The sequence below is a fragment of the Acinonyx jubatus genome, chromosome B1, assembly GCF_027475565.1.
Source record: "Acinonyx jubatus isolate Ajub_Pintada_27869175 chromosome B1, VMU_Ajub_asm_v1.0, whole genome shotgun sequence".
In the NCBI taxonomy this organism is placed as follows: Eukaryota; Metazoa; Chordata; class Mammalia; order Carnivora; family Felidae; genus Acinonyx; species Acinonyx jubatus.
Genome location: NC_069382.1, coordinates 41,603,902 through 41,624,847, shown reverse-complemented (window position 1 = coordinate 41,624,847; position 20,946 = coordinate 41,603,902). Strand labels below are relative to the sequence as shown.

The 20,946-nt window shown below is 36.3% G+C and overlaps 1 protein-coding gene across 5 annotated transcripts in view; it reads right to left on the bottom strand.

The window, feature by feature from the left end:
• Positions 1 to 20,946, bottom strand: part of LOC106978366 (A disintegrin and metallopeptidase domain 3-like) — a 117,070-nt gene that overhangs the window by 82,667 nt on the left and 13,457 nt on the right. For 3 of the 5 annotated variants that reach the window (XM_053216551.1, XM_053216553.1, XM_053216550.1), the window contains exons 4-6: positions 19,156 to 19,234; positions 739 to 815; positions 91 to 268 (exon numbers count right to left, since the gene is read on the bottom strand). In XM_053216551.1, coding sequence (XP_053072526.1) covers positions 91 to 268; positions 739 to 815; positions 19,156 to 19,234 — 334 coding nt within the window. Of the gene's footprint in view, positions 1 to 90; positions 269 to 738; positions 816 to 13,741; positions 13,882 to 19,155; positions 19,235 to 20,946 lie in introns of all 5 variants that reach the window. The other 2 variants (XM_053216554.1, XM_053216555.1) reach the window with 2 other exon arrangements.

Here is a 20,946-nt window from a genome sequence, read left to right as displayed (position 1 = left end):
ACAACAGAAGGTTTTAATATAGTCAATTCCCAACATGAATAAATTTACTAGAAGTAACACAATGCAGATTTCATAAAAGGGGTTACTTACTTCTGATTTCACAAGAATCCTGTAGGATTGATCTACCAATTGGGTGATAGAATAATTTTCTTGTAAGGGAGAAAAATCAACTTTATCATTATTTATTTGATAAAGCATATGCTCATATACAACTGCAGATTCCAATGGTTCAATGCCATAACTGACATTCTCCAACTGCAATAATCCCCTAGATATTTAAACACGAAAAAAAGAAATAAAAAGATAATATAGACTCCCCACTAAGAAATGTAAATCACCATTAAATAACATTTTATAGAAATCTAACAGTTGTCTTTGCAGTCTGATGTCTAAGAATCATCCCTTCTTACATGGACAGACTTTCAAACCTTATTTTATACCTTTTCTGCCTACTATGCCATTTAGGATTCATTGTGGTTTTAGTGTGACTGAGGAATGTGAATATTCTTCATACTGGGGGTGGGGGTGGTTCCTGCATAAATTTTAAGACTGCAAGCCTGGGACAGAGACAAGGAGAAAAGGAAAAATGATAAGAGAGGGGGAGAAAAGAAAGTATATGAGCAGAAACACAATCAAAGTCTATTTTCTTTGCCTTCACTCTATCCTTTAAGATGTTTCTAAAAATTAAAGGATCACACAAGATTGTCAATCATGTACATCTCTGGAATATGCCAGTACCTGAGTCCAGAACAAGTGCTAAGTGTCACAACTGATTTTGGAATCTCTGCGGTGTATCCTTGATAAAAGCAATGGCCCTAAACAGAAGCATATGAAGATACATTCATGAGTGATTTGTAAATAAAGTTTTAGGTTTACCTTACTTCCTAGACATCATCAAACATTCAGATTTAGTCATCACCATAATATTATTTACCAGGCATTCCATTTCCTTGTTATCTATGCACAATCTCTTTTAACCCTCTTTAGATTATAAATAATCATTACTTCTGTCCTCCCCCAAAATAACTTATTGCTAGAATATTTAATTTTTGATGAATAACTTTCTTAACTGTGTCTTTTCTTTTTCAGCCACATTTTTTCTTGTTTTTTTTCTAACTTGTAAACTTTTATTCTTTCAAATATGATCATTGTATTTTTAATCTTGACTCTGTGTTATGATCTTAGTTTTTACAGTATTATTTTTAATGATTCAGCTGGAGCTTTTCTCTTTTTGTCAGGTTATTTAAATTTTTTTATTTGAGTATATTTGACATTTCTTGAATGTATAATCTATAGCTGCTAATTTAATGTAATTAGCGGCATCAATGTGACTTCAAATGTGAACATTTCACTTCTCTTTTCCAAGTTACCCAAAAGCATGTTAACTGAGATTTCCTCAGTTTTATTTCTCTTTAATATCTCACCATATTATTTAATCTATATAGCTCACCATCACTAGTTCAAGCTCTTCTCCCTCTAGATGTTCACAGCATTAGTCTTCCCAGGATCTCCCCTAATATTCTCATTCAGTGAATATTCCCTTTTCTTCCCTTAAAAATCTAGTGATAACTAGAGTCAATCCTGTTCCTTTGTTAATGTTGTGCAATGAAAAGTATCATCACATTCTCTACCATAAATTTGTTTATATGCTATTAGCTCCCAGATATACATGTCCATCAGTAACCATTCACTTTTTCTCAAAACTAGGCTTAACTCCTATTCCCCACCCACTGACAGTGGCAGGGCATACCCTGCCCCATGCTAAGGAACAGCAGCAGCCACCTCTGTCTGCACTAGTTCCAACAGACTATGCTACAAGCCCTTACAAAAAGGTGGAATACAAACCATGTCCAAATCCTCTACCCAGTAGCAGAAAGCAATTCAGTCTCTGTAGCTCCTGGCTTTGCACCAGTGGAAGAAAATGAGCCTCATGAAATAATTCTCAACACCCCCAACACAAAGGACAAGAATTTCCAGATAGGAACTTTCCTCACCCAGGGGCACTATCAGAGTGAGAAGTGCACTGACAGTGCTAGAGAAGAGCCAGAGTAAATGTTCTCTATCCCATGGGACCTTCATCACCCAACCCCACCTAGTAATACAAAGTGGCCCAGGAAAGTACCTTTTACCACTATAGGCTGTATCAGCAGAGATCCAGTAGGAGCTTCTGAATCACAATAGAGTAACATTAAAAGCACCTCAAAAGTGAAATTGTCATTGGCACAACAAACCACACTAAATCTAAACTTGGGTTACTGTCTCTTAACAATAGATTTGAATGTCAAGGACACAACCAAAAATCACACATTACACCAAGAACCATAAAAATCACAAGAATGGGAAAAGAAAACCAACTGATAACAATATTGAGATAAGCCACATGTTGGAACTAATGAAGATTTTAAAGTAGCTGTGATAGTATTGCTTCAGTAAACAATTACAAATAATCTTGAAAAAAATTAAAGAACAGAAAATAAATGGAAGCCATAAAAACAGATAAAAAAATATTAGAACTAAAAAATAGAATAAACAAATCTACAAAAAACATATTTGATAGACTGATAAATAAAGTGGAGATGGCAAGGGATAGAATCAGTGAACTTGAGAAGAGATCAATAGAATTTACTCAATATATATAACAGAGACAAATGAACTAAGAAAATAAACAGAGCCCCAAGGACCCGTGGAACGATAACAAAAGATCTAAAATAAATATCAGAATCTGAGGAAAAGAACAGAAAGAATATAGGGCTGAAAAGTATTCAAAGAAATAAAAGCTAAAATTCTGGTCAGGAAGATGGCAGAGTAGGAAACCTTCGACCCCCACCCCCCACCCCTTCAAAAACAAATGAATTCAGCAACAATTCACAGACAAATTTCTTTTATAAGAAAGCTTAAACTAATTAAAAAGCTAATTAAACTAATTAAAAAGTGTGTAGGGGCACACTCTGGGAAAATGCAAAATCAGACTCACCAAAGCCAATATAGAGATTTGGTATCCCCTTTCAATAGGGATACTGCCCCAGAGCACTGCTATATGATCACAAAACGGCCCTCTAGCTCCCAGCCTAACCCAGAGCATGAAACAGGTTTGTCCTCATGTCTAGAGCCCCAATTTTTCTGAAGGGGCTACCTAAAGAACTAGAACCCATTTCACTGGTCTTGGAGCTCTAACAGGTTCAGCACAATCTGGCCATCCAGGCAACAATGGAGATAGAGACTTGGGCTAGTAGACACCATGGGTTTCTCCCCCATGTCCCCACTAAGCACAGAATCAGTGGACAAAAAGATGCCAGCTCTGCTTCTCCCTGAGGAAGGAAAAAGTTGATCCATACATGTAGTTTCCCTACTTCACCAAAACTGCCAAAAGAACTGGCATCTTTCTCACCAATCCTGGAACACAGATGGGCCAAGCACAATATAGTTGCTTGGGTGAGAATACAGGCGGCAGCTTGTGAGGGTAGATGCTACTAATCCTCTCTCCTGATCAACACAGAGCAGGAAAAAGCACAGATGCATGTTTCCCCCTGGAGAGAAAAAGATTCGGTAGAGGCCCCCCAAATGATTGGACAGGATGACTTGTTGAGATACTTTTCTGTACAAGGCCTGTCAGTGAAGATTGGGCAAAGCAACTACTTTTGTCTAATGAGCAGATACCAAAACAGAGAGTCAAATAAATGAGTAATCAGGAAAAGAAATTTCAAATAAAGGAAAAAGATATCTCCAGAAATGGATGCTAATTAAATAAAATTAAATAATTTACCTCACAGAGAAGTTAAAATGTTCACTGAGGTCAAGAGGACAACTCACGAACAAATTGACAATTTCAATTACAATTTTCAGAGACAGAAAATATTTTTTAAAAGTACCAAACAGAGGAAGGAGTTGAGATCCTGGAGTAAGGGGGACTCTAAGCTTGCCTCATACCTCAAACACAGCCAGATAAATATCAACACCCATTCTGAACACCCAAGAACTCAAATTGAGAGAACAAACTCAACATCTAAAGGGAGAAAAACAGCCACATCGTGGAAGGTAGGAACTGCAAAGAGTTGATTTGGGGGAGAAAAGAACAGCAGGTGCGGCAAAGGGGAGAGCCCTGATCACAGGACAGGACAGGACAGGGGAGGGGAGGGGAGGGGAGGGGAGAGGAGGGAAGAGGAGGGGAGGGGATGGGAGGAGAGGAGACGGGAGGGGACAGGAGGAAAGAAAGCACACATAGGGGACTGCACAAGAAAAATTCTTCCCCAAAACCACTGACTAGGAAAGGGAGAGAGGCTGAATGCCAGCCACAAGCTTATATAAACAGTAGAGTACAAAGTCTGAAGTATTAGAAGTCCCTGAAATCACTGGGGTCATGCCTAAGAGGCTTAGTAGTGCTCCAGTGGGGATGGAAGACAGAGACCTGGAAGGGAAAGCATGGTCTGAGGATCCCTGGGTCACATAGGGAGAAACAGTTCCCCTTCTTGGAGTGCATTTAGGAGGGGTGGCACTGCCTCTCTGGGGACAAAAGAACTGGCAGTGTCAAAGTACTGCTCTATTGAGTAGTACAGGAACAGAGACATCAGCTGAAAGCAGCAAACCCTGGTGCCAGGTTTTTGTTATGCTTTACCATAAATTCTAAACCACTGTATGGTCATGCAACTCCCTTTATGGGGTAAACTAGCACGAGGGTAAACTAGCACAGTGTGGTGAGACCCCCCCCCCAGAGATCAGTGTGGAACTGTGCCACATAGTTCCCCCAAATGCAAAGTTTTAAAAAACAGATACACACCTGAGATAAATCACAGGAATACTGTGCCACCTGGCAGGCATACAGCTCAGACACAGACAGGGTAAAGGCAAGGATCTGACAGAGGCCAGGGACACATGAGGGGTGATTGTTTGCTCTTCTATGAGGGCTTCCTGAAGAGTGGCAGGCACAAACTACCCACTCCAGAAACTAGAGAGTAGAGTGAAGCCATTTCCCCCACATCCAATAGCACTGACCAGGTCAACGAGCAACACAGCATCCCACAGTGGAAGCCATAGCCTGCTTACGCCAAGCCCCACCCCACTGCACCCTGCAGGCACATGTCTACTGGGGCAAGTCTGCGTATCTCTCCCAGAAGACCAGCACAAACACCTTGCACACACCAAGTGCACACACCAAACAGAGAGTGCTGCAAAGCTTCAGCTCTAGGGGGAATAGAATCTAGCTTCTTTTAACAAGCAGACCAAACACACCTACTTAAAACTTGCCACACAGTGGACGAGGTCCAAACACCCCTACTGCAGGCAAGGAGAAACTCTACAGAGGATTGACCTAAGGGAAGGAGCAGCCAAAACACAACAGCAGAGTGCACACTCTGAAACACCTCCTGAAGCACCAGACCCAAGAAAGTATTGGACCTCTTCTTAATATAGCCACTACTCTCAGAAGCAGGAATATAACAGGCTTTCCTAACAATTACCAAAAAAAAACAATGACCTAGAAAAAATGGCAAGATGGAGGAAGTGACCCCCCAAAAAAGAACAGGAAGATGTAATGGCCAGGGATTTAATCAAGACTGATATAAGTAAAATGCCTGAACCAGAATTAAAAACAAACAAAAACAAAAAAACAAAAAACAAAAAAATAGTAATAAGGATACTAGCTGGGCTTGAGAAAAGCATAGAAGACTGCAGAGAATCCCCTACTGCAGAGATAAAAGAACTAAACTTAGTCAGGCCAAAATAAAAAATACTACAACTGTGTGCAAAACTGACTAGATACAATGACAATGAGGATGGATGAAGCAGAGAGCAGAAGAACAATTCAGTGATATAGAAGATAAAATGATGGAAAATCATAAAGCTGTAAACAAGAGGAAAAGAAAATTATTGGATCACGAATGCAGACTTAGGGAACTCAGTGTCTCCTTAAAGCATAATAATATTCGTATCATAGGAGTCCCACAAAAAGAGAGGGAAAGAGGGCAGAAGCAAATAATAGCTCAAAATCTACCTAATCTTGGGAAGAAAATAGACATCAAAATTCAAGAGGCACAGAGAACTCCCATCAAATTCAATAAAAGCTGGCCCACACCAAGATATATCATAGTCAAATTAACAAAATACACAGACAAGGAAAGAATCCTGAAAGCAGCAAGGTTAAAAAAAAAGTCCTTAACCTACAAGGGAAAACATATCAGGTTCATAGCAGATCTATCCACAGAAACATGGCAGGCCAGAAAGGAGTGACAAGATGTATTCAACATGCTGAATGGGAAAATCTTCAGCCAAGAATACTTTATTCCACAAGGCGGTCATTCGGAATAGAAGGAGAGAGAATAGTTTCCCAGATAAATAAAAACTAAAGGAGTTTGTCACCATTAAACCAGATCTGCAAGAAATATTGAAGGGGACTCTTTGTGTGGGAAAGAAAGATCAAAAGCAACAAAGACTAGAGGAACAGAGGACATCACCAGAAACACCAACTTTACAGGTAACACAATGGCACTAAATTTATATCTATCAATAATCACTCTGAATGTAAATGGACTAAATGCTCCAATAAAAGCTATAGGGTATGTGAATGGATAAAAAATAACTATCTATATGTTGTCTACAAGAGACTCATTTTAGACCTAAAGACACCTGCAGATTGAAATTGAAGGGATGTAACCATGATGTCTGTCATGCTAATGGACACTAAAAGAAATCTAGAGTAGCCATACTTATATCAGACAAACTAGATTTTAAGTTGAATCTGTAACAAGAGATGAAGAAGGGAACTATATCATAGTTAAGAAATCTATCCATCAGGAAGATCTAACAATTGTATATATTTATGCCCTCAACTAGAAAGTACCCAAATATAGAAATCAAATAATGACAAACAAAAAGAGACTCATTGATAATAATAAAATAATAGTAGGGGACTTTAACACTCCACCTACAGAAATGGACAGATCATCTAAGCAGAAAATCAACGAGGAAACAATGCTTTGAATAATAAATTTGACCAGATGGACTCAACATATATATTCAGAACAGTCCACTCTAAATTTTTTTAATGTTTATTTATTTGAGAGAGAGAGAGAGCTGGGGAGGGGCAGAGAGAGAGGAGACACAGAATCAGAAGCAGGCTCCAGGCTCTGAGCTGTCAGCAGAGTCCAATGCTGGGCTCGAACCCACTAACTGTGAGATCATGACCTGAGCTGAAGTCGGACACTTAACCAACTGAGCCACCCAGGTGCCCCCAGAACATTTCATTCTAAAGCAGCAGAGTATACATTTTTTTCAAGTACACATGGAACATTCTCCAGAATAGATCATGTACTGGGTCACAAATCAGCACTCAACATCTACAAAAAGACTGAAATCATACCATGCATATTTTCCAACCACAATTCTATTAAACTTGAAGTCAACCACAAGAAAAAATTCGGAAACACCAGGAATACATTGAGGTCAAAGAGCATCATACTAAAGAATGAATGGGTTAACCAGGAAATTAAAGAAGAAATTAAGAAATACATGGAAGCAGGGGCGCCTGGGTGGCTCAGTCAGTTAAGCGTCCGACTTCAGCTCGGGTCACAATCTCGTGGTCCGTGAGTTCGAGCCCCGCGTCGGGCTCTGGGCTGATGGCTCAGAGCCTGGAGCCTGCTTCTGATTCTGTGTCTCCCTCTCTCTCTCTGCCCCTCCCCCATTCATGCTCTGTCTCTGTCTCAAAAATAAATAAACATTAAAAAAATTAAAAAAAAAATACTTGGAAGCAAATGAAAATGGAAACATGACAGTCCAAACCCTTTGATATAAAACAAAGGTGTCCTAAGAGCAAAGTAGATTGCAATACAGGCCTGTAACAAGAAAAAAGAAAAGTCCAAATTGTTAACCTAACCTTATACAAGAAAAGGAAGAGCAAATAAAGCATAAAGCAAGGAGAAAAATGGAAATAATAAAAATTAGAGATGAAATAAATGATATAGAAATATAAAAAAACCTAGTAGAATAGATCAACAAAGCTAAGAGCTGTTTCTTGTAAAGAATTTATGAAATTGGTAAACCCCTAGCCAGACATATGAAAAAAAAAAAGAGGACTCAGATAATTAAAATCATGAATGAAAGAGAAGAGATCACAATCAACACCACAGAAATACAAACAATCATAAGAGAATATTATGAAAATTTATATGCCAACAAACTGGGCTCTTTGGAAGAAATGGGTTAAGTCCCTAGAAATATACAAACTACCAAAGCTGAAACAGGAAGAAATAGAAAATTTGAACAGACCTATAACCAGTAAAGAAATTTAATCAGTAAATAAAAACCTCCCAACATAGAAATGTCCAGGGTCAGATGGCTTCCCAGGAGAATTCTACCAGATATTTAAAGAACAGATTGTCTTTTCCCCATTGTGTATTCTTGCCTCTGTGGTCATTGATTAATTGACCATATAATTGTGGGTTTATTTCTGTGTTCTCCATTTTGCTGCATTGATCTAGGTGTCTGTAATCTATGTGATCCATTGATCTATGTGTTGGTAAACACATACTTGAAGAAAAAGAAGATCTCAAATCCATAAACTAACTTCACACATCAAAGAACTAAAAATAGAAGAATAAACTAAGGCCAAAGTATCAGAAAGAGAGAAATAACAAAGGTCAGAGAAGAAATAAAGAAAATAAAAAGTAAAAAATTAAGAAAACAATAGAAAAAATCATGAAACTAAGAGTTGTTTCTTTGAACAACTTGATAAACAAAATTGACAAACCCCCAGGTAGATTAAGAAAAAAGAGAAGACACAAATAAATAAAATCAGATATGAAAGCAAAGATCAAAAGAGAATACTATTAATAATTATACACCAACAACTGGATATCATAGAAAATGGGCACGTTCTTAGAAACATATGACCTACCAAAACCGAATCATGAAGAAACAGAAAATCTGAACAAACCTACAACTAGTATGGACTCTAAATCAGTAATCAAAACTTCATAACAAAGAGAAGCCTAAAACCAAATGACATCACTGATGAACTCTCCCAAACACCTAAGTAAGAATTACAACAATCTTTCCCACACTGTCCCAAAAAACATTAAACAGGAGGGAACATTTCCAAACTATTTTACGAGGCCATCATTACACTGATTTAAAAGCCATACACACAGTCCACAAGAAAACTACAAGTCAAAAGCCCTCATGAATACAGACGCAAATTCTCAACAAAATACCAGTAAACCAAATCCAATGTAATCCAAAACATGTAAAATTATTTTACATCAAGACCAAGTTAGATTATCTCTGCAGTGCTAGCATGGTTTAATGCACAAAAATCAATTAATTTGATAAACCACATTAACAGTGTAGAGGATAAAAATCACATGATCATCTGAATAATAGTCAGAGAAAGAATTTGCAAAATTCAACATACTTTCATAACAACTCTCAACAAACTAGGAATAGAAGGAAATTACCTCAAAATAATAAAAGGCTATTTATGAAATGTTATTTATGAAAATAACATTGTATTCAACAGTGAAAAACTGAAAGCTTTTCCTCTTAGATCAGGAACAAAACAAGGATGCCCAATCTCACCAGTTCTATTCAATGTAGGACAGCAAGTTCTAGCCAGAGCAATTAGATAAGAAAATGAAATAAAAGGCATTCAAGTCAGAAAGGAAGAAGAAAAATTGTATTTGTTTGATGATGTGATCTCATATATAGAAAACCTAAAGATTTTACATACACACACAAAAGAAATTCAGTAAAGTTGCAGGACACAAGATCAACATACAAAAAAATAAAATGAAAATAAAACCTTCCTTATCTAAAAGGAAAATTAAGAAAATAACCCCAATTGAAATCACACACACACACACACACACACACACACCAATAAAATACCTAGGGATAAATTTAAGGTTAAATACTTGTACTCTGAAAATTACAAAGTATTGATGAAAGAAATTAAACAAGACACAAACAAATGGAAAGACATTCCATGTCCATGGATTGAAAGACTTAACATTGTTAAAATTGTTGAACAGACATTTACCAAAGAAGACATACAAATGGCCAACAGGTATATGAAAATATACCCAACCCTGGTTATTAGGGAAATGCAAGCCAACATCACAATGAGATAACATCTCACACCTGTTAGGATGGCGATGATCATATAAAAATAGACAAGACTTGGCAAATGTAGAGAAACTAGAACTGTTGTACACCATTAGTGAGAATATGATATGGTGCAAGTTGCTATAGAAAACTGAGTGAAAGTTCCTCTAAAAATTAAAGGTAGAGGGGAGCCTGGGTGGCTCAGCCAGTTAAGTGTCTGACTTAAGCTCAGGTCATGATCTCACATTTCTTGAGTTCGAGCCCTGCATCAGGCTCTGTGCTGACAGCTCAGAGCCTGGAGCCTGCTTCAGATTCTGTGTCTTCCTTTCTCTCTGCCCACCCCCCTTCAAAAATAAACATTAAAAATTTTTTAAATTAAAAGTAGAATTAGCATACGATCCAGTGATGTCATTTCTGTGTAGTTATTCAAAAGAACTGAAAATAGGATCATGAGGAGCTATTGATATTCCTGTGTTCGATGCAGCACTATCCAAAAGAGACAAGATGTGGAAACTACCTAAAGGTCCACCAATAGATAGGTAGAGTTAAAAAATGTGGTATATACATTTAATGGAATATTATTCGGCCTTAAATTAAATTCTGCAATATATGCAACATGTGTGGACCTCAAGGACATTATGCTAAGTGAAATAAGCCAGTTACAGGAAGACAAATATTTAGTCCTTTTATGTGAAATATTTAAAACATCCAAATTCATATCTCCAAAGACTGAAATGGTGCTTTCCAGGGACTGGGGAAATGTTGAAATGGACACTTACTAAGTAGTGAAAGTTTCAGTCAAGGGGTCCCTGGGTGGCTCAGTAGGTTAAGTGTCCAACTTTGGATCTAAGCTCAGGTCATGATCTCACAGTTCATCAGGGCTCTACACTGACAGCACAGAGCCTGCTTGGGATTTTCTCTCTCTCTCTCTCTCTCTCTCTCTCTCTCTCTCTCTCTCTCCCCCCCAACTTGCACACTCTCACTCTCTCTCTAAAAATACGTAAATAAACTTAAAAAAAAAGTTTCAGTCAAGCAAGATGAATAAATTCTAGTGGCTTCTATAAAACATCATACTTATGCTCAATAATAATGTAATGTATACATAAGATTTGTTAAGAGCATAGAACTCATGTTAGGTATTTTTGCCACAAAAAATATATATAAATTTTTTAATGTTTATTTTTTTGCGAGAGAAAGAGAGAGACAGTATGCAAGCTGGGGAGGGCAGAGAGAGAGAGAGAGACACACACACAGAATCTGAAGCAGGCTCCAGGCTCTGAGCTGTCAGCACAGAACTTGACGCGGGGCTTGAACTCACAAACTATGACATCATGACCTGAGCCAAAATTGGACGCTTAACCGACTGAGCCACCCAGGTGCCCAATATAAATAAAAATTAAGAAAAAGAAATACGGCTGAAACTTTCACAAAATTAACAAATGGCATAAACATTTGGGTTCCGTGAGATGAGCAAACTGCAAAGGGAATGGACCCAAAATAACTCACAGGAACAAAACATCACAATTAACAATTAACAAAACCAATAGAAATATCTTCAAAGTAACCAGAGAGCAATGTCACATAACCTATAGGGGAACACCAATTTGAATGACAGCAGATTTCACATCTGAAGTAATGAGGCTATAAAGAAACACTACAGCAATTTCCAAGTGCTAAAAAAAAGGTACAATAAAAAAAAAGAAAAAAGAAAAGAAAAGAAAAGAAAGAAAGAAAGAAAGAGAAAAAGAAAAGTACAGTCAAACATGAACTCTATGTATCTGGAAAATTTATCCTTTAAGAATGAAGGAAAAAGAGAGTCTTTCTCAGACAAAAGAAAACCAGGAGACTTTATTACTAGCACACATACCCTTAAAGAATATCAGAAAGAAATTCCAAAAGTGAAAGCTAATATCACAAAAAGACATGGAATTCAAGAATCTGGAAAACCAGAATAGATAAAAATAGTAGTGAGTATAGTGGACTATCGTTTCCCTCATGAGTTTCTTAAATCATATTTAGTAGTTGAAGCAAGATCATACAATATCATGTGACTTAAGATACAGATAGGGATATTTAGGCAATTATAACTTAAAAATGTAGAGGTTAAAGGAACCTACATAGAAATAATTTTTGATAATTCACTTGAAGTAGTAAAAATTCCACAATAGTAGACTATTATAAGTTATATATGTGTATTGTAATATCTAGAGCAAATATTAAGAAAGTTGTTGGGGCACCTGGGTGGCTCAGTCGGCTGAGTGTCTGCCTTTGGCTCAGGTCATGATCTCCCTGTCCCTGAGTTCAAGCCCCGTGTTGGGCTCTGTGCTGACAGCTCAGAGCCTGGAGCCTATTTCAGATTCTGTGTCTCTCTCTCTCTCTCTCTGCCCCTCCCCCACTCATGCTCTGTCTCTGTCTCTGTCTCTCTCTCTCTGTCAAATATAAATAAACATTAAAAAAATTTTTTAATAAAAAAGAAAAAAAGAAAAAAAAGGAAATTGTAATAAGGAAAATACTTTAAAACCCTATAAATAAATCACAGTGTAATCCTAAAAATGTTCAAGTAATGCAGAAGAAGGCAATAAGAGAGGAACAAAGAAATGAGAAACATAGAAAAGAAAACAGAAATATATGTACATTATGGCAAACAAAATCTCTAACATATAAATAATTACTTTAAATGTATGAGTATAGAAACATCAAATAAAATACCAGATGCTAGGATAGATGCGAGAAAAAAAAACCCACCATGGCCCAACTAAATATTCTCTATAGGAAATTTAGTTCAAACAATAACATAGGTAGACTGAAATTAAAAGGATGGAAGATTTATGTAATGAAAATATTTATAAAACAAAGAAGAATTGTAGAGAATAAGCTTAGGAATTCCCTGAGCCTGCACTGATGGGTTAACAAGGCATAAAGAATTACGAAGCCATAGGACACTCACACCCAAGTTTGGGTAAACAAGATTAAATAAATAAAAGGGGGGATGGCAGAGGCCCCAGTATAGAGAAAACGGGGCAAAGGTCCCAATATAGAACATAGGTACATGAAATAAACAAGATTAGGTAGTCAGGGCAGAAGCGCCCACCAACTTAGTACTATAGCAGAAAACTTAGTACTTTCACAGGAAGGAAGGACCAAATTTGGTAAACAGGTAAATCGAGCTATAGACCCCTGTGGGTGAAGTTGCCCAGAGAGGAGCTAATTAACAAAAGAAAGGTGCCTTGTTGTCCCTGAGGTTACTTGCTCTGTCTTTCTTGTCCCCTAGACCAGTTTAGGTAAACAGAGGTGGTACCTCATGTCTGCTGTAAACATCCTTCCACCCCCACAGCCCAGGGGCCAGGATTTTGTTTTGCATTGACCCAAACCCTTAACTCTGAATATCTTCAAAACCCCCTTTCCCTCATGTCCATGAGTTAATGTTCACAGTTTCATTTTCCCTTTGTGCACATCCATCATGTTTGTGAGCCTTCTGATCCTCATAAAAACGGAACAAGGACCTTTAATCTGGGCTCTTGTCTTTTCCCAGACATTAGCCATCTCTTGCTTTCAATCCTATGTCCCGCTCTCTTGCTAGACAAGAAAGAACTCTAGACCCAGAGTCTATGACAAAGAATGGCTTTATTAATATCAGATAAAGTGGACTTACTAGCAAAGAAATCTACTAGGGACAAGGAGACTCACTGCATATTCATGAAAGCATTAATCCATCAAGAAGACATGGCAATCCTAAATGTATAGGCACCGAACAATAGAGCTTCAAAATATGTGAAGCAAACACTGATACAGCTAAAAGAGAAGATAGAAAAACAAAATAATAAATAATTCAATGCACTCCATTCAGTTATTGATAGTACTAGACAGAAAATCAGTAAAAATACAGAACTGAAACAGCGTCAATCAAAATGATCTATATGACATTCATGGAAGACTGCACCAACAATAGCGGAATACACATTTTTTCATAAGTATCTAAGAACACTTACCTACACACATAATATACTGGACCATAAAACAAACCTTCACAATTTAAAAGATCTGAAATTATACAGAGTACATTTTCTAACCATAATTAAATCAAACTAGAAATCAGTTGACAAGGACAACAGGAAAAATCTCCAAACGCTTGGAAACTGAACAATGCACTTTTAAAAAATACATGAGTCAAACAAGCCTCAAAGGAAATTAAAAAAAATACATATACCCTTATTAAAATAAAAATACAACACATTGTTTCAGAGTGCAGTAAAGCAGTGCTGAGCAGGAAATTTTAGCACTAAAATGCTTGCAGTAGAAACAAAGGAGGTCACAGGTAGAAATACAAGTGTTTTCCCCATCAAATAGAAAAGAAGCACAAAATAAACCCAAAGTAAGATATAAGGGAGAAAGTAATAAACATAAGAGGTAAATGCTATGACATTGAAAATAAGACAATAGTATGGAAAAAGCAAGAAAAAAACTGGTTCTCTGATAAATTCAATAAATTGAAAAATCTCTAGCAGGACTGTTAAAGTTAAGAAGAGAGAAGACAGCAATTAATCATGTTACAACCAAAACACTCCTGTGGTCATTAAAAGGATAATAAGGACTGTGACATAATTACACCCATAAATTCCATACCTGAGATGGAATGGACCAATTCCTTAAAAAACACAAACCACCAAAACAATACATATGAAACAGATAAGGTATTTCCATAAGTATTAAATAAAGTGAGATGGTAATTAAAAATCTCCCGCCATACACATACATAAATGTCCAGGGATTTCACTAAAGAATTTTACCAAATATCTTAAGAATGAACATGTACTTTAAACAACTTCTTCCAAAACACAGAAGAGAAGGTAATACTTCTCAATTTATTTTATGAGGCCAGTATCACTCTAATACAAAAATTAGTACAAAACAAGAAAGCCACAGAGTCACAGACCAATATTTCTCATGAACTTTAACAACAACAAAACCAATAAATTATCAACAAATAAACCCAGTCACCAATAAAAAGAATTATATAGCAGGACCAAGTTGTAGCTTTTCTAGATATGCGATACTGTTTTCAATATCTGAAAGTCAATCAGTGCAGTCCATCATATCAACAGGCTGAAAAAGATTTATGTGATCTTATCAACTGAGGCAGAAAAGGCATTTAATTGAATCAAATGCACATACTTTGATGTAAAAAAGAAATCTTAGCAAACCAGAAATGGAGAATGTCCTCAACTTTGTAAAGAATATGTTTTAAAAACAACCCTACAATTAACATTATCCTTAATGGTAAAAGAGTAAATATTTTATCCTTAAGATTGGGAGCAAAATGAGGGTGTCTGCCCTCACTATTGTGATTCAACACAACTGGAAGTTGTAACAAGCACAGTAAGGCTAAGCAGAGAATAAAAGCACATAGATTGAAAATGAAACAGAAAAATGTTCATGTTTGTAAATGACAGGTCTATTTAGAGAATCACAAAGATCTACCAAAAAAATGAAAACAAAACAAAAAGCCATCATAGAATTAATATGTAACTTCAGCAAGGTTGTAGGTTTTAAAATAAAAAGAATACAATTCTAGATAACAACAAATACATAAAAACTGAAATTGAAATACAATAGCATTTACAATTACATCAAAGAAAATGAAATACTTTGGTATAAGCCTAAAAAACTACATACAGAATCTGAATGCTAAAATTACAAAATGCTAATAAAAGACACTTAACAAAAGATCAAATAAGTGGAGAGACTCGTTGCATTCATGGACTGGAAGACTCAACATAGTAAAGATGTCAACTACCCCCAAACTGATCTATAGGTTTGACATAATGCCTATCATAATCCTAGCAACACCGTTTGTATACATATAGCAGGTTTTGTCTAAAGTTTATATGAAAAATCGGGGTGCCTGGGTGGCTCAGTCAGTTAAGCATCCAACTTTGGCTCAGGTCTTGATCTCATGGTTCGTGAGCTCGAGCCCCGCATTGGTGCTGACAGTTCAGAGCCTGGAGCCTGCTTCGGTTTCTGTGTCTCCCTCTCTCTCTGCCCCTCCCCTGTTCACGCTCTGTCTCTCTCTCTCTCAAAAACAAATAAAAGATTAAAAAAATGTCTATCTGAAAAATCAAAATATCTGGAATAGTCTAAAAATCTTTAAAAAATGAGAATAAGTGGGAAGAATCACTATAGTTTACACAAATGTTTAAGATGCAGGTAAACTAAAGACAGCATGATAGTGGCAGAAATATATATATACATAAAAGAATTGAATAGAATGAAGAACCCAGAAATATATCCACAAAAATATGCCCCACTGACCTTCTCACAAAGATGCAAGAGCAATTCAATGCACAACCTCTGTCAAAAGAATGAAACTTGATTCAAATCCAATACCTAACATAAAGCTATATAAAAGTGAACATAGGGGCGCCTGGGTGGCTCAGTCGGTTAAGCGTCCGGCTTCAGCTCAGGTCATGATCTTGCGGGGTGTGAGTTCAAGCCCCGCATCGGGCTCTGTGCTGACAGCTCAGAGCCTGGAGCCTGTTTCGGATTCTGTGTCTCCCTCTCTCTCTGACCCTCCCCCATTAATGCTCTCTCTCTGTCTCAAAAATAAATAAATGTTAAAAAAAGTTTTTTTAAAGTGAACATAAATGTTATTAAAACTATAAAACTTTTAGGAAACAAAAGCAGAATATTCAAGAACCAGGGATATATGGAGCTCCTAGGCTTAATAGCTAAACCACCATTAAAAAGGGAAAGTTGATAAATTAACCCTCATCAACATTAAAAACTTCTGACCAATGAGATACCTTATGAACAGGCTGTAAAGACACATTACAGACTGGGAATAAATGCTGGCAAACTACACATCTGGCAAAAGATCTGTATTGAGAATATATAAATTGCTCAAAAATCAAGAGTAAAAACCAAGCAATCCAATTCAAAAATGGGTAAAAGACATTAATAGACATTTCACAGAAGGCAACAAATAAGTACATGAAAATATGTTCAACATCACTGGTCACTAGAAAAATACAAATCAAAATTACATGAGATAATCACTATACATCTATCACAATGGCTAATTTTTTTTAATGTGATAATACCAAAGGTGACAAAAATGCAATCTTTCTCTCTCATATATTAACAGTGTGACTGTAAGATGGTAGAGATGTTCTGAAAAACAGCTTAGTAATTTTTTTCTTAAAAATAAACTTACACTTACCATATGATATGGCAATCATATTCCCAGACATGTATTCCAGAGAAATAAAAAATTATATCCACACAACGAACTACCCAGAATGTTGACAGAAACATTATTTTTAATAGGTAAATTGGAAACAATCAGAATTATCTCTCAATAGGTAAAGTGTGAAAACATCTAAACCTGGTGTGGGAATGTGGTTATTTAGAAATTCAAATTTTTAAATAGGTTTCAAGTGATTGAGATTTTCTATGATTTCTTCCCTCAATTTTGGTAAGTTGTCCTTTTCAAGGAAACAGTCTATTTCATCTAAACTATAAAATGTATTAGCATAAAGTTTTCCTAATACCCCAAAATATCATCTTATTTTCTGTACAACTAATCATATATCCTTTTATTCCTAATAGTGATGGAATTTTGTTTTGTGCTAGTTTAGCCTTACTAGGGGTTATTAATGCTGTTAGTCCTTTTAAAGAACTAAATTCTGGGCTTAATTTTTTTTTCTATTCTTTTTCATTTTTCTATCTCATTGATTTCACCCTTATATGCATTATTGCCTTCATCTACTATGTTTTAACCCTTTGCAGAGTTTTGCATTTTGTATTGGAAGGCAATTAATTTAATGGCAACCTTCCTTAATCCTCTTGTTGCTAAGTTTTAGGCCTTGGGTAGGGAACTGGGGTGATAAGAGTATCTCTTACCCTAGAGTTTGGTTCTTCCTCCTAAGAATTAGCCTTTCTGGTCTCAGCTGAATGTCTAGGGTGTCAGCAAAGTCACCTTACTCTCTCTGGGCTGAAAATCCAACATCTCCCAATACTGTTTGACCGTTAGTATTATCTCCATTTTACTCTCTGCCCTTCAGTAGAGTTTTATCCAGCACATAGGCAGCCTAATCTTTAGTAAGGGACATAAGCATAACTCCCCTCCCCATAAAAAATCATACATCTGATGGCCCCTCTTCTCTGGTCCTGTGTCATGCCCTTTCCAGCTGCTTCAGCAGCACTGAACTCCAAATTCTTTGAGTTATGCTTGGTTCCAACTCCCTATGCTCTGGTTAAGACTTTATCCTCAGTCAGAGGGCCAAGTTGAATATGACTCACCTTCTGGGCTTTCTTTTCTCTCAGAAAAACTTCCTGATCAGTCTATTGTCAAATGTCTCAAAATAGGATTCTCATGTATTTTGTTCTGCTTTCTAATTGCAAGTGGTGAAAAAGACAATGTACTGATTTTTATTTTCATCCTCTCTCAGTTGCAATGTAACAGAAGAATCTTATCCTTCACTTGCATTTACTTCTTCCCAATCATCTGTTCAGACACACGCACACAAACACACACACACACACACACACACACACACACACACATCTCACAGACTAAAGCTAACTTTCTCACATACTTAAAATTTCTTGACTCCTATCTGCATTTTGGGAACAACACAAACTCATGTCTCACATGTGAACCTATTCAGATTTTGTAACCAATATGCTTTTGCATCCTCACTATCCCTTTCCATAAGGTCTTTCCACAAAGTAATTCCCACCACTTCCTCCACTGCTCATGTCCTATGAAATCTCAATTAAAATGACTCTGTGTTTCGGGGTTTCTTATTCTTTGCTCCTTAACCCACTTTCTTTCTCAGACCTCTGATAGTTTAAACAACCTTTTTGGATAAGGGATTCCTAAATTCCATATCTGAAAAGTAGTTGTTCTATTTAATCTGCCTTCATAGTAATTGTTACATTATATTTGGGTTTCTAATCTGTTTGCCCAATAATTCTGTGAGGTAGAAAGCATCCTTTTTCTTCCCACCAATGGCACCTTAGCTATATAAAAAACTGCAAATATACACAGCAAAAAGCAAAACTTACCTCTGTAAATGAAGAATCTGGATACAATACTCCTGATTTGTTGTATGCATACACCAGGAAATGAGGGTCTAAAAATGACCTAATTCAACCAAAGTAATAACATTTCATTGTAATAGTAACATTAACAAAAATAGAATCCTGATATTAAGCAATTTACTTTCAATTTTACAAGCTCAAATATCCAAAAATTAAATGGACTCATCTCTTGATTGTGTATATAAGAAAAAATAATAAGCAGTATAATAATATCAGTAGGGACACCATAATGACATAGATTTATGTAGAGTAGAAACTAGGACCTCCAGATTCCCATGGCAAAGTTTTCTTTTACATTCAATGATCAATAAAACTCATGTCATAAATATGTTAGTATTTGCTAACAAACAGCCATGGATTGGTAATAAAAAATATATGCTTTTCCTGTCAGTTTCCATGAAATTATGCTTTGGTAAAAACAATCCCAGAATTCTCAATGCCTTAAAACAACGATTGTTCTTTACAAGTTTATTACAGAGTCAATTCCACACTACTTTCATTCTAGGACCTGGGTAAAGACATACCTCTTACCCCTGGAACATGCCTTTCTTGTAGCAGAAAGAGAAAAGAAAGTGTAGAGGCACACAATAGTTCTTAAAGACTTTGCTTAGAAGTGGAAGACCAGTGTTTTGCTCAAATTCTGTAAGCTAAATGATCTCTATAGATAAACCTCATATAAATGGTACTGAAGTTTAATCTTCTTCAATAGAAGATAGTGATTCTTATGGAACAATCTGAGACCATTATTTATTGCCAGGGTTTCTCAAGGATCCAAATATCAAGGGGCAGTTCAAGACCAGAATCAAGGAAGGACTAGAACATTCACAGAGTGTTTGCTTTCACCACTTCTCTTTCCAGACCTGCTTTATCATCTCTCATTCCTGACAGCTTTCCCTTTTCCTCAATTCAAATAACAAAACCAGAGAGCTTCCCAGAAAAAAAGACTGGTATTCATCAGCTCATATTGTACATATATTCAAGGACACGCCAAGTCGCCTGGGTTGTTTAGATGCAAGTACCTAGAACATGTGGCAAAAAAGCAGAGCCACATTTTAGTAACTAAGCATGTAAATGGAGGTGGTGGAAATGGAAATCCAGAATCATTTCCCAGGAAAAGGAATTTCAACAGGTTTCTGACAAGCACAATTAAAAGGATAACAGTTTAGTTTACAAGTTTATTCATCCTTAGTAAAAATGTATACTTTTGCTTCTACACAAAACAATAAAAAAGTCTGCCTTAGTGAAGTAACAGAAATACAAATGATCATTCAAGGGAAACCAATATCCAATGTAAGGAAAATTAACAACAAAAGGGAAGAAGGCAAAACTTAAAAGCAAGTTCCAAAGGAAGTTGAAGAAATTGATTACAGAAAATAATCATTATTTCAAGAAAATTTAACAAGTTAAAGAGTTAATAAACTTTCAAAGGAGACCATTTCAGAGAAAAAAAAAGACACTCAAACTAAAATAATGACAGTTAAAAATAAATAATTCAATAAATGTGTCAAAGATACTTTGCTGAGAACAGAATTAGAGGCCTAGTCAATAAAGAGAACAAATGGCTGAATAAATAATAAAGGAGATATATTTATTTGATTTATATATATTACATATGTATTTACAATCAATTAACTCATTCTGCACAAATCTGTATGAATGACTCTCAAATAAAAATGTTATGCAAAATGTTGCACAAAAAGCACAGCCTCAAAACCAGAACTACACATAATCACATAATAAGTATCTATTGCTCAC